Here is a 15,427-nt window from a genome sequence, read left to right on the forward strand (position 1 = left end):
TCTTCAAATCCTAATTTTCAAGTCTTACAATTCCCACATCCCCAATGTCTAAATTCTTAATTTAAAAATTCTCAAATCTCTCATAATTCTAATTTTAGAATCCATTACAACTACCACCCTAACCACCCCAAATGAACAAAAAGGTCCGCAAACATTTAATTTAAAAAATATCACAAACCCCACCATAGAATAACTCCCACAATAAATTGCAGTCTAAAACATAATAAAAAGCAGCCTTAAACAAAAAATATCAGCATCCGGAAAATCCTCGTTGAAGCACAGGTTGAGAACCGCCGTCGAAACGGATGAAAGAATATCAGCATGTCCGATTGTTCGTGGTTCCAGAGAAGAGCGCGATCGAGAGGCGAAGGAAGATCGGGTCGGCTCGGGATAAACTTGTACGGAAGAGAAACGGAAAGCGGGCAGAGGGATCGAGGGAGCGAAAGTCGTCCATCAAAAGGCCCCGAGGGGCCCATTAAAATAATTCAATTAAACGGACAACAAATCAAGCGGCTCTCGGTGGGACGAGGACATCGGGATGAACACGGTCACCCGATAACTTTCGTCGGGATCCTGCGCGGTGGAAAAAAGGAAGGGAACCGCGGTGGATTTCGTGAAAATGTTGCGTCCCGGTGCAGGCGCGGGCAGAGCGCAGAAAAAGAGCAGCAGAAACGTCGGTTTTACGACTTGGCGAAATTTATTGGTAGGCCGGTAGGGTGGGACGTGCCCACAAGTACATTGCGATTCCCCGAAAGCACACGGAGAGGTGTCACGCATACGTCGTCTTATCTCTCTTCGAGAGAAAAGCAACAAAATCTTGTCTCACCGGGCTGACCGTGCGCCCCGGTTCATTGTAAAGCTAGCAATACAGGCATAGATGTATACATACATATATACACATACATATTTATATTTATGTATATATACATACGTATTTATAGATACACGTCTAATTTATAATATAACACAATATATAATATAATATATATAAAATATATATATAATAACATTATTATCACTTCTATTAATCGGTAAAACGTGATACAGCTCTACAGGATCGAGATGCCTATCGATGGCTACGATGCACACTGACTAACGACTATTTCTTTTTTTTTCGATAACGTTCATAAAATAATTATTAATAATATTAATAAAAATAATTATTAAAATAATAATAATACGTTTCGTGATAATCGCATTGCCCGCAATAGTATATTCAAAGACGCAGCGATATGTAATTTTTTAAGCTATGTACAAAGCACGACTGTTCCTTACTCCTTTCCATTCCATACAGAGGAAACACTAGTGTTCGGCGATCGAGCCGCCATGTCTCTTCATTTTTTCGCTCCCAAAGTCGTCACCGTGGACTTTTCGAGCTGGTCAGCATTATCGATCTCGAATCGATCTTCGAGACGCCGCAGCTCGAAGTCCGGTCGTTTAAACAATTATTTTTGCTTCGCATCCATGCTGTGTAAGTGTATGTGTGCGTGTACGTGTGTCGACGTGTGTACAGATTAATCGCGTTTAATTTACAAGGAGACTATAAAACTAGCCTCGCGAATAATACACGCGCTCCTAAACGGGAAGATGAACAAAAAATGTACAGAGCTGAGACACCGTAATACATCGAATTTTTTTTACAAGACTGCGCGTATTGCGTGTGCGAATTTTGAGTCGAGTGTGGATAATTTCGAGCGGTTTTGTGACGGAAAGAAAAATAGTTGTTTCGACTGTTGCGGAGGGTTTGTTTTTTCTCGGTAGGAACAGCGTGACGCACGACGATTCTTTTGAGGTTAGTTTCCATTAAAAATGGCTGTCAATTCTTTAATCCCTGTTGCTGATTTTATACAATTTTCGTTTATTTTTAATTTTGAAAATATGCAAACTTTCAAATTTCTACATTTTTATTTCAATCACTCTACCAGAAATTTTAATGGTAATCAGCTGGAGGGATTAAATAATTTTTCATCCTGTACGTATCCTCAATTCATACAGTTTTCAGAATAGATTTATACACTACTTAATGCAATTGAATTGTTTAATTAAATTATTGGAATATTCATTCAGATAACTCAATTATAAATACTTCACTATAGAAATATATTTTAAAATATTTTTGCAAAATTACAAATTTTAGCTGAGTTATCTCTTTGAACAATTCTACAGAATTATATATCTGATACAAAAATAGTATACTAAACATTCAATGTTCATATCTTCAGATATATTCAGTTAAAAATTTCTTCAATTATTTTAAATAGTGCATTTACAAAATTCTATAAATCGGAACCTTTTGTAAGGTCTTATGGAGCTGTCATATTCTCTATCTGATGTTTACATTCAATTTTACTTAAAAAGTACAGAGGACATCTTTTGCATAAATTAAAGAATGATCAAACTATTAGAGTCACCTTAAAAAGAAAGTCTGCTTCTATTGAATTATTATTTCTGAATTATTAGACCCAGTGATAATACAAACAATCAATCGAAAAATACAGAAGAACATTTGCACTGTGGCTCCAATGATTTGATCGCCCATCAAGAAATGACAATTTAGAACAAACTCAAAAAACTTGATAAAATCTCCACACCCTCTCTCAGATACAAAACCGAATTTTCGAAAAAAGTTAACGAAAGAAAAAAGTTACTGAACCTCAAGTTCGCCATGTTCGTCGTTCGTCATCGCCGTGAGAGGCGCTCGGTTCACAATTTTGGGTAGAAGTAACTTTTCCACGCCGATGTCCGGCCGACATAGCCCGCAGAAAGTCTCGAGGATATATGGTGTCACCAACGGATGGCCGGGAAACGTACCGAGCTGATCAATCATGCCATTCTAATCGAACGATCCCGCTCGGTCTGCGCGAAATCGAAGAGACACTTGGAGCGGACGGTTCATCCAGTGGAAATCGATCCCAGCTGACTGGTATTTGCGTCAGCGGACCCGCCTTGTTTCACGTTTCCAAGGTCGTCTGGTCGCGTCTCCAACAACGGCGAGCTCTCCAACAACGTCGATCCATTTCCACGTGCACCACGCGCCGATACATTTTCACGGATCGCTGATAAATCGCGTCGAATTGGCCCTCGAAAGCTGCAGCTGCCCGCGCGGACGTCGCTTCGGGCCTGGGCGTGGTTTCACGGTAGCATCGGCTCTTCGGTAGCTACTTTTGAACCGGGTTATTACGCGGTCCAATTTGGGATTCTAGCCCGGGGTCCTGGCATTACGGTGTTGACACGGATCATTCTTTCTCCTTCGAATTCAAATTAACCGCTTCCGGGCGTCTCGATCGGCTACCCTTTCGTATTCAAATTTCCTTCTCTCGGAGGTTGACGTCTTGCTCCAAATTCTCTGTCACCTCTGCCCGTAATTAGATCCTAAGGCTAATGTATCATTCTGCTGCTTGTTCACGCGGAAACTTGTTCGGGAACCGGAGAGTTTCAAGGTCGCTCAAAATCTTCGAAGGGTTCGATCGCGAAGAGAAAGCCAGATGCAACCTCGACCTTGGCCTGATTGCTTCATTCCCATGGATGGCATCTCGTTGACTCTGTTTTCCACGATTAACTTGTTACGTGGTGTAGGAGAAAGCAGGAACTATGGACGGGTAGATTCTTCAAGATAACCAAACTGGTTGGGTACTCGTTGTCGTCCATCCTGTTGCCGATAACGATTTCCCTGTCCGTTCATTCATTTTCCACAGTCTTATGCAACTTGGTCCCCACTCGTCAGCCCAATTTTGAAACACCTTGTAATGAACCAGTTTCTCGCGTTCTCTTTCATCAGCGTGTGAACGAGTTGTAAATCCTCGTAGTCTCAAAGAAGTCTACAGGTCTCAGACAGATCCATAAGCTCTCAAACGGATCCACAAGGTTTCAGAAGATTCACAAAGGTCTTGGGTGTCCACAAATGTCTCAGACAGGTCCACAAAGGTCGCAGACAGGTCCTTGGTGTACTGGATCAACTTCATCAGCAATTGTGACTCGGCTCTCTAGGATGACTCTTCTGGCTGTTTCTGTCTCTCGATGTCTTTGTCGCGATCAGTTTCGATGACTTGCTGTGGCTGACGTCTAGGTGTCTAGGCTCGGAATACAGGAAAGTGGCAAAAGCTTTGAGACGAAACAATCGAAGAAGCGGAATGGAGGAGCGAGAAGCGAGGTTTAATAGGCGAGGAGACGATTAGTGTCCACGGAACTGTTTCCCTTTGCGACTCGGTAGGCAGGCGTTAAGTCGTTTCGAGCTGATAATTAATCGACTCGGAGAACCGACAGACGGACATCGAGTAGGATAGGCGCGTGGTCGGATCAAGAAGTTCTCGGAATTTCGACGTAACACTTCATTTTTATCAGTACTCTATCTCGAAGAACCTTCTATTCTATATTTCACGTTGCTCGCTCTCTTGTTCGTCGAAATACTGAACTCTAATTTTTTATCGCTTTTAACATTCTTAATGTTTTAACATTCGCTTAGAATTTTCATTGTTAAGGTTCATTCTTAACGTTCATTTTTAGTATTCATTAATTTTGATTTTTAATATACATTCTTTAATATTAATTCTTTCATGCTGATTCTTAATGTTCATTCTCAATATTATTTCATTACATTCATTTATAATGCTCATTTTTAATATTCATTCTATTTGACATAATTTTATTTAAATATACTTTTAATTCAAATATAAATTTTGGCAATCGAATTTTCATTTCAGTACGATTTCGAGCAATGTATTCTTCAGCTGATGTTCATAGTTCAGCAAGAAGTGAAATTTATCTGAATAATGATATTGAATTATTTCTCAGAACAAGACAGCTTCAGCAATAAGCAAAATATATCCATTCACTCGTGTCGTTTAACAAAAATTGTTAAAGAACGTGGCTAGAGAATACTGTTTCTTAAACTCAACTACATAACCTATACGTTCACTATAAATAAGTTCACGGATGAACATAACCTATGAGTTCATAAATGAATAACATAACTTATGAGTTCATAAATGAATAACATAACTTATGAGTTCACGAATGAACAACATAACCTATGAGTTCACGAATGAACGTAACCTATAAGTTCATAGTTCGACTACATAACCTATAAGTTCGCAGATGAACAACATAATCAATAAGTTTACAAGTGAGTAGTATATATAAGTTCAACATAATCTAGAAGTTTGTGGTTCAACTACATAATATTAAAGTTCAATCACGTAATCTTAATCTCGTTGATATTTTAGAAAAATTAAACTCGTGAAATTTTGATAAAAGGTTTAACCCTTTGGGGATGATGAAAACATGCTAAAGAAGTTTACGAAAAAGAAACATATAGGCAAATATTTATTTTGCGACGAATAAAAATTGTGGTAGAAAATTATTTAATTTTTTATGAGTCAGAAAAATTTCATCCCCAAAGGGATCGAAAGGTTACATGATTGCTGTTCTACAATTTTCACGAGCTATCCAAATATTGCGAATCGCGATGAATTTATTTCGAGGTTGTAGCGTTTGTTTAAGAACAGATCTGAAGCCATTGCAAGGTTTCGAAATGTACAGAAATTCCAAAAACTGATTGAAACAGTGCCGATCGCTACCAGAATAACCTAATAAGAAAAGAGCGAAACGCGCGTCTACGGGATTACATAGGATGAATTAGTTGGCCGGATGGCTTCTAGTACCTAGAGTAGCCATTCGAATAGCCATTTGAGTAGCCGTTGGAGCCCTTGTAGGGAACAGAGTGTATGCTCCTGGAACAAAGATGGTCGAAATCGGAAGATGAGGAAAGTAAACACTTGAGAGTTGATCAGCTTCCTCTCTAACTTATTTCTCCTCCTGGTTAGCAAATCAATTCCACCACGTGTCGCGAGTGCGGGGGGAATATCGTGCGGGCTCTGTGTTAGTAGAAGGCGATAAACGCGATCGTAGATCGTAGCAGAAGAGCGAAAGAAGAGATGGTTGATGGTGGTGGTCGTGGTAGAGAGTTAAGCATGCTGAGCGTATCATTTTTTTTCCTCCGTTCGTTTTTCTTTTTTTGTTTTGTATTTTTTTTCTGTCGTGGTGGCGGTACACGATGCACGAGAACCGAACTTGTCTTCGTGGTTGCGGGAGACTTCGAGCGAGTATCCAAGAAAAAGAAGAGGACAGAACAATGGAGAAGTGAAAGAATCGTGTCAAAATATATATAGAGATAATAATAAATGGAAGTATATGGATAGCAATATTTTTGTTGTTATAGATTGTTGTTGATGTTTGAATAATTTTTGTTGATCATGTTGATGTTGTTGCGTGTGCATTGTGTGTGTGTCAAGGTGCAGGAGATTCAGAGCTCCCGCTCACCGCCACCCACATCTACAACAGAACAGAAAACAAGACCACCGCCGTTACATACAAGGTATCCATTAGTATCCACCAGTATCGAAGATTTATTTTATCGCTCGCTCGTTCGACCGCGCGCTCGCGCGAGTTTGCTCGCACGTTCCATGCGGAGGCAGCATTATTTCAGTCTGATTTATAGGGGTCGTAGTGATCTTCAAACCGTGACGGACAACGAGAGGCGCCAACTATAACAGTCTTCGATGCTCTCTTGTTTTATCGTGATTTGGATAAAAACTAAGGTCACTGGAAATTAGGATCAAGTTCAATAGCAGTCTGTGCCGCGGAGGACTTCTTTGGATAAGTTTCGAAGGAACCTTCCACCATTTTACTTTTCATTGAATGACAAAATCTATCAAGAATTAATTTTGTGAGCTTACTAGAAATTTTTTATACAAATTCGACAAAACAGGGATCAATTTTTTATGAAGAAAAAGGTTAATTCTAAAATAGAAGCATAACTACCGTCAAAATTCTCTGAAAATTATGTCCAATTTATATTACAATTTGACCTATTGTTTCTTTCTTTTTCGCTTCTCTCGTGTTTGCATTTTTAAGAATTTATCGCGTAAATAAATGAATAATTTGCATAATTTGAATCTGCCTATTGCCTCCATTTTATAGCACAGTAAAACTGTATATACGCAACAAAATTTCATTTGAATATATCTAAAAAGTAATACTCTTTGTAAAATCAAAATTACATCTGTTAAAATAGAGAAGAATTAAAAATTCGATCAAACAATTTTCAAGATAATTCTCCTTTGTCGAAACTCATTATAATTGTCTTTGCTAAAATTTTCTCTTGAACATTCACAAATCCCTCTGATTAACAATATAAATAAAACCGAATAATAATGTTTCGGAGGCTTCCCAGATTCAGCAAAAAATTCCTAAAAATATTTTTGCGTTCGCATAACATAACAGCGAAAACGTTGTATACGTTGTAGGAGCAGTCAGTTTCCAACAAGCTGTCAAATAAATTCGTTGACGCAAATGAAGTGTTCAAGCCACGAAAGCAATGCGACTAGAAACGAAAAAGAGAGACGAAAGAAAGAAACGTTACTGCTTTTGAAGAGGAATTTGCATTTTGAACGGTAATTAACTGTCCACCTGGCAGAATTACGATCATTAGAGCTGTATTTTATGTCTCATCGACGTCCCACGAGTCGATTCTTGTTCGATCGTCGACGACCGACGGAACGCGAACTAGAACCTGCTTAACTTTCCATTTTCAGCCTTATCATTCCGCCATTTGCAACTCTGATCCCACGAAATTTGTATCAATGTCGTAAAACACCTTATCTCAAAGGTCTTTCGATAACGACACACGTACTGCAAATGTATGTCAAGTTTAATGTCGAATTGCCTTTCTGCGACTTTCAACGGTTTCGAAATCACGATTCTACGTTTATATTGCAAAAATTTAGTGCATGTTATATAGCACAATGGACAACTAATACTTTAGGAATTTTACAGACAACAAGGAAGCTAATTGTAATTATTCGAACCTGACTTTTTTATGTTTCAATTTAAGTCTACCAGTTACTTTCTTTTTTTTGTACTAGAATTTTTATTCATATATTTATGGTCATTTATACTATGAATTTAATTATGTGAAATTAAAAAGTAAAACTGGTTCTAAATACATTCAAATCACACTAATAATGTAGAGCAATAGAAAAAATTAAACTTGAACATCAATAATTCACTTCGTCGCGTGTCTTACTACGTACGGCTGCATCTACTGTGCCAGCGAAAGTTTATTTTCTTTTTCTCCCCATTTATATTTCTAAAACACTTACTCCATTAAAAACACTAAATTTTCCACATACTAACATTCTAATATTCTTTCAAATTTTTCCACATGATTATGAAAATTAAATATTTAACTGTGAATTAAAGTGTAACATGATTTGAATAATAACAGTAAGGTAAAAAATGTACAGAGCGCAAAGTGTACAAGTATACTGAGAGATTTGCAAAGATGTCACAATTCTTGCAACATGATTAACATATTCAAAAGGAACCTATCGCATGGAACGTGCTGCAAACTCGAGGCATGTCAAATTGTCCACCTTTGTTTCCGAAAGATTTCATTGTCGGTGACTCGATGAATCGTAATATTGAAGTTTGTTGCAACGGTCTGTGCTCCGATCATCGGTAAGTACACGTAGAAGAATTGACGACTGGTCGGAAGGAAATGATCCCGCATGGTGAGTCACTAAATGAAGTACTGTCTTCGCTGCATTATCCTTTTTCGTCTTACAAAAGGTCGTACCGGTGACCCGACCGGTTTTCGAAGTGGTCCCTATGTTCTTGCTCGCTTGGGTCAATACACAATACACGCGGCTAGTTTCAATCGACGGTATAGTTTCGAACAAAAGCTGTTTCAACACGATCGAAATTTCCACATGTCAAATAATTCGAAGCACATCGAATTCTACTACGTTTCAAAAAAATTCGATAACTTTCATAAAATTAGAGTGTCGTAACTTTTCACTTGTTCCGAAAGTCGAACGATAACCTAGAGCACGAATATCACAGTTGCAAAAATCGCGATAATTTTGTAAAATTAACGAGAACTGTTATTAGGTAGATACCGTTCACAAGTGTTCGATGATCGTTCGCGACGGCGGATGAGCGGAGCACAAACACGTCTTCGATGATCTGTCATTGTCGAAGCGAGCCATAACGAGCGGAAAAGCGGGGACCAGCCACGAAATCGATCGCGCGATCGCAGAACCTTCAGACACCGGGATCACCATGAACTTCACACCGCGATACGGGCGCAGCACACTATGACCTTTTCCCTCGCACTAATTCATTCGCAACCGTCACTCGGTTACGCGCGCGGTGCCGCGCAAAAAGTCGCCGGCAGATGCTCGCGATAAAGGGAGAGAAAGAACCGAGGGAATCGAGCCGCACTATTAAACCGGGCACAGATGAGAGAGAAAAAAAGTGATCCCAGGTCTGATCGATGTCTGGCCGGCGCGAGTATCAACCTCGGGACCAGTCCCGTCGCCGAGCGGCAAATTAGAAGAGGCTCAACAAAAAAATTCTTCTATATATACGTATAAAAAAATCTGATTTGTATCGTAGGTATATTTCTAGATATTCGAGAAGAATATTCGAAAAGGCAAAATGTACCTGTGCTGCTTGAGGTTGTCCTGCCGCTTGAAGGACTTTCCGCAGACCTCACAGGTGAAGGTCACGTCGTCCTTATGGCTGCGCTCGTGGATCATGAGGTTGTAGGGCTTCGTGAAGCGCCGCTGGCAGTACTTGCAGACGAACTCTACCGTGCACTTGGCGCGCATCTTCTGCCGGCGGCCGAACTCCCTGCCGTGCCCCTCTGTCTCCATCGGCATTATCGCGAACATCCTTATAAATTCCCACCGCTCCTTCTCTTGGTCGACTCTCTGTCTCCTTTCCCTCTACCTCCTCTCTCTCGCGGTCCTGCTAACGCCTCGAGTCACTCCCTCCACCCGATTCTACCTCTATACGCTTCTCTGTCCCTCGCGTACGCTCGTTTTTCGCTCTTTCACGGGCTTCCTTCTGGTCCCTCTCTTGCTGCTCGTGTCGCTCTTCTCCTCCCGCGCAAACCTAGTCCCGACCGGCTAACTCCTGCGAGTGAGATCACTCTGCCTGTACCTCCTCGCGGGAACACGATCGTGTACCCTTCTTTCTCTCTACCTGCGGGAAATAAAGGAGCAATGATTTTCGGATCGATTCCCGTCCGACGTCCCTGACACTCGTCACCAGCCCACTGCCTATTTTTCTACAAACTTACTTTTACCTGCCGGCTATTGCTATCTTACGTTCGCGAAACTTACATATAGAGGCGGTCTTACTATCGTGTGTTCGTTAAAATTAGATTCAGGGACTGCCAGGTGATTTGGAGCAGGTACAAAATTTCGTGGACCTGGAAGATTCGACCTAGCCCAAATCGCTTGCTGATGTACAGGAGTACATGAATTGATCATACTAACTTTGGTGGGACTTTGAAGAGGAATAGGATTAATCATATGTGAAGAATACTACATTCTAGCAAATAGGTTATTGTAGCCTGACTCAATATGATCTGAACGTCTATGTCTGGCGAACATACTGAATGTCCTAAACCTCAAATGGTCCGCAAACTCAACTTCTCCAGATTGACCACAATGATCTGTTGGAACTAACCCTTGACTAACATCCACCATATTAAATAGAACCTACTTTTATTTCAATCGACTTAATGCTACTTCCTCATCCTCAAGTAGAGAACACCTTAAATCATAAGTAATAAGTGCCTTCAGCCCCTAATCCTATATAAGCATCTAGAAACTCAGAAAGCTGTCATGAGCGTAGGTTCGCAAACGACGTAACAGTACCTCTAACCTTTCACAAAAAAGGCAACCGAAGTTCTAACCGAAAGAGGAAGGTTAGAGGCGTCGTTCGACGAGTATGACCGTGTATCGAGGTCAAATCGAAAGTAACGACGTGGAGACGAACGCGACGTAGGAGGAAGCTTATTGCTCTGGTGGTCAGTCGTCGAAAAGAGGGGTCCCGCGGAGCGGAGAGGCAGCAATAAAAAAGGCCCCCGGGGTCTGATCGCGCGGTCCGCCGCGGCCATTGTGCAGGAGCCACGTCCAGGTGCTACTGGTAGCGCAAGGTAAGCACACGGCGCACGCTCGAATAAAGTGGCGTGTCCGAATGAGTAATAAGCGTGGCTGGGCGTATCCCGGTTGGTTAGGCTGCCTAACGGCGGTGGGGCCTAATCGGAGCTGCGTGTTACGCACGAATCTGCTCTGCCCGCTTTTTGCTTTCCTCCTCTCCGCTTGACGCCGGCCTCGGGCTGACGAGACAGGGTCCTCCGATTCGTGGATTCGAGCCGCTTGCTCCATACCTTTGGAGCAGTTTGCTTCGGAACTAGAAACCATTTCTGATCATTTTTGTGGAAGACATTTTGAAGCCTTTATTTGGACAAGATTGGCCCTGATTTTTGGTATTGTGTTCAACACGAAAATAATTTATACTCTTGTTGTTCCGATGAGGGGATTGAGTATGAAGATTTCAGGCTCGTATCTATGAGTTCTGAATCCCTGAAGTTGCTTACAACAGATTCCCGTGAAATTAATCGCGCGATAAATTTCATACTACACTTGCCATCTACGGCCGCCACGGTAATAGCAAATTTTATGTCAACTACCAAGCGTGTCTACACGCTTGTCGTGATCAAGAGGTCAAAGCTAATGTATGATAATGTATGATAATGCGATGTATGTGGAAGCACGCAGTTACAATCGCGTAGTACGTCAAAGGAACTTACGAATGGGTATACCCACGCGAATGATGTGGCCAGACAAAGTTGATTCTCATTCTATCGAACGTACAGAAGTACCATTTTGATATACCTGTGAACCTTGCTAAGTTCTTTTTTTAACTCTGCTCGAAATGAGCTTTGTCCTGCCTGCGGAATGTATATACAAATTCAAACCGTTTCTTGGAAGTTACACTCGTACAGCCACATCTGCCGCGCGAGAAAAAGTACGCTTTCGATCCATTGTAACGAATAATGGAGTTGTTTAGCGGGCTGTGACGGGAATACAATTACACAGCATTAAAACGAACAACCGGGACATCGGATTTCTTAATCCTGTTAGACACGCGTCCTGCAATTCGATAAGGCCTGTTCCGTTCTAAGAACGGCGATGCTAACGCAGCCTTCACTCGTGAACACGAGCACGTCCGACGAAAGTAAAGGTTCGTGTACTTGTCATCCACCGAAAGTTATCGTTCGAATCAGTCATGGAAACCTGCCTCGTGATTCGCATGGATACGCGACCGCTCGCGGGGCAAAAATTCTTGCTCCCTAGGTAGCTGTCGACTTTGCGAGAACCGAGTTCTACTTGTTCTACAGATTTCGTTCATCCACCGAAACTATTCTGAATACCAACTAGGAGGGAGCTAGACATAGCAGGGAAAATAGTGACGAGGATCCACACCTGGGCTGGATATTACAAAACCTTATGTTGCCTACTTGTCCAAATCTTTGTTTTATACCAAAGACCAGGTATTCTGGTACCTGGCTGATCTCCCAGAAGATGATTCTGTAGGTCTTCGTCACATTTTGAAGATTAAATGTAATACTACTCCACTGAAGCAAATTGTCTCTTTGGAGTAACAGCTCCAACCCCTAAGAGCAAGTTCAACTAGTTCGAACCACGAAGAAGTGAAGCGAGAAGATTATCCACGGTTTTGCTCAGTAGGCTCGCGCTGTCACCAGGAAAGCCATACTCGCGACAGGCGGCTAAGATAAGTGGCCACCGCATTTACGCTCGGTCCCTCGCGAGCAAAAGAAGACGAAGGACGGAGGGCACGGATGAAGAGGCAGCCAATCAAAGGAGGACGTAGTGGAGCCAACCAAGAAGCCCGGTCGACGTGCGTGCACCCGTTCTCGGATGTATGGAGGAATAAAGAAGGGAGCAGTAGCCTTCGTTCGTTCACCAGTAGCCAACCAAAGAGGAGCTGCTACCGTGCACCGCCCTACCGCTGACTACCGGTTTTCGGCCACTCGCTACTGAACCTCCACACAAATCCACCAAGCGGAACCACACCCTCCTCCTCTGAATCGACCTGTTGCCCTGGGGAGTACTTCGTTCAACGTGGAAGGACCTGTCAGGGAAGGGCAACTTCCTATTACGATTTCTCACCAGCCGTCCAATGAGAACGGAGACATGGTGGCACTCGATCGATCCCTGCACATTTTATGTAACACTCGGACTTCTGGGAGATTTGTATCTAACATGTGGTTGGACATTTCTAATTTCAGTCTATTTGGCTAAGTGGTGAATTACGGTTAGACACTGGTTCAGGTGAGGCGCAATCATTGGCAAAGTTACGTGAGGGAATTTGATTTATTTTTCAAACTATTCGCATGACTTTCTTAAAAAAAATTAGGGCTGATAAAATGAGGTGTGCTAATAAAAATGATTGAAATTGTAAATACTAAAAATTGAAATAAATGATAAGAATGTACCCTCTGGTCAATCTATCCTTTGATAGTATCTATCAATGATAACGTTTGAATGAAATTAGTTGAAATCAGATTGCAATAGGCAGTGCTCAGGATAGGTAGTGTTGATCAGGCGTGAAGAGGCACGTCCAAAGTGACGATACAGGTTTCGAGAGCGTCGACGAATAAAAGATTCGGTACAGCGTAGGCTGGTAGCCAATCAAAATGAAGCAGCTACCGTGTACCGCCCTGTGGCACGCTACCGGTTTTGGGCCACTCACCACGAAGGCCCAAGAGACATCAACGAATGTGGACACCTTTTCCCGCCCGCTCGATTCGAAACACCTCTACTCTCCTCCACTAACACGCGTTCTTATCCAATTAAGTTACAATAAATCGACACTATCATAAACGAATAAAAAGTGCATTAAAATTTGCAAAATGGTAAAAATGCCATGATTCGATGTCAGGACGCGATAACTATTTTTCAGCAGGCTGTATGAATATCGCAAGGCTTATTCGAGTAAAACGAATAAAAGTCGACGAGGTTACGTATATAAGGTGATAAGAAGAAAGTGTCGCGAGCGAGAAAGGAGAGTTAAAAAAGGACGATAAAAGTCGCACTTACCGGTTGAAGCCACCACGCGGGCACCGCAGTTCCCTCTGACGCCGGCTACTTCTGACCGCTTTCCAGAGAAGTAAACGTGTTCCGTGGAATTCCCCGAACCGAGGACCGAAATCGTAGCGCGTACAAGCGAAAGACAAGGCGGGAACTCGTTTTCGAGAAGTCGATTCAGAATCGAACGTGTGTCGGGATGCTGTCTTCCGGGCTGACAGGTCTGGACCGTTTGGGTGCGCGGCGTCGACTGAAGCTCCGTTTGCCCGCTCGGTTCGCTGGTAGCCCGAATAGGTAGGCACACCAGAAGACGGTAGGACGCGGTGTGTAACCGCCAAAGGTCTCCTTCGTCGTCGTCGTCTCGCTTCTTCTGGTTGGAGGACCGGGAGACACCTCCCTACCGAACCGACTCACCGATGCCCACCAGTTGTCGTTTGTTCGTGTGAGCCTCTCTCGATTCTACCAGAAACGCTCCAGGATCTTCCTTCCTTAGAACAGCGCAGCCGGTAGGTGGTGGTAGTAGAAGAGGTGCGCTGGAGGAATCGCGGAGGAGGAACGGGAGCAGAAGAGAAGGAAAAGGAAGAGAAGGCTAAAAGAGGAGGAAGAAGTGCTCCTTATCCTGGCTCTCTCGATCTCTCCCTCTCTTTCTGTCTCTGCGGTGTCCTTGTCTGGCCAGTCACCGAATAGCAGCGCGGTTATTCACAAATCCTTCGACGACGCGGCTTCCTGAGCTCCTGGGAGAGTGCTCATCCGCCCTCCCTTTGCTCCAACTGTCCCTCGACATGCTCCCTCTCTTCCACGATCCCTTCCACCGGTCCAATGGGACCGCCCTCGTAACCGTCGGATCAGAGCATCCCTCTTCGCCCACGCGAACATCCTTTTCGAAACGTTCTTCCCACTCTTCGATGAATACCGACTCCGGCTTTCTTTCGTTTTCGCCCTCTCCGGCGTGCTTACCCCCCGCGGGGGCGGTAGCCGAGCCAGGGTACAAAGGAGGTAGCCGTTCGAGAGGAGCCACCGCGATCTTTCTCCCGCATTTTCATTGCCAGCGTCGAATTTTACCCCTCGGTCCCGTTTCGATGCCACGGGACGTTCAGGTTTCGCGATCGATCCGATCCGGACGACCTGTCGCCGAAGCGACCGAAACGAGTCCGCGTCAATCCGCTCGCCCACGCGAAAAAGCGGATCAGCTGAATCGGTTCCTGGAAGAGGATTCGCGGGAGCGGTGCGATCTCTTTGTCTTTATCGGGGTCTCTCGAGGCCAGAAAGCGCGACGCTGACGAAGGTGTGGGAGGAGGCGGAGGTGGAAGCGTGCAGGAACGAAGAGCGGGGGCTGACACGATGCCGCGGGGGTTCCCAGGGCACGTGGGAAATGCACAGTAGTCGATGTCAATCCCCCCACCAGCGCGGACACGCCAGGGTCCTGTCGGGCCCCGTCGGACCCCACTACGGACTCCGCT

The 15,427-nt window shown here is 43.3% G+C and overlaps 1 protein-coding gene across 2 annotated transcripts; it reads right to left on the reverse strand.

Moving 5' to 3' along the window:
• Positions 1–674: 674 nt before the first annotated feature.
• Positions 675–14,733, reverse strand: drm (odd-skipped family member drumstick). 2 transcript variants are annotated; one of them, XM_012287640.2, is made up of 3 exons: positions 13,980–14,733; positions 9,505–10,047; positions 675–5,729 (listed from the first exon to the last, which is right to left on the reverse strand). In XM_012287640.2, the coding sequence occupies exons 2-3, from the start codon at positions 9,732–9,734 to the stop codon at positions 5,654–5,656; spliced, it is 306 nt and encodes a 101-aa protein (XP_012143030.1). In that variant the 5' UTR covers positions 9,735–10,047; positions 13,980–14,733; the 3' UTR covers positions 675–5,653. The 2 variants fall into 2 exon arrangements, with proteins under 2 accessions (XP_012143030.1, XP_012143029.1); XM_012287639.2 differs by having other exon boundaries at positions 675–6,330; positions 13,980–14,728.
• Positions 14,734–15,427: the final 694 nt, after the last annotated feature.

This window comes from Megachile rotundata, chromosome 6 (genome assembly GCF_050947335.1).
Source record: "Megachile rotundata isolate GNS110a chromosome 6, iyMegRotu1, whole genome shotgun sequence".
NCBI lineage: Eukaryota > Metazoa > Arthropoda > Insecta > Hymenoptera > Megachilidae > Megachile > Megachile rotundata.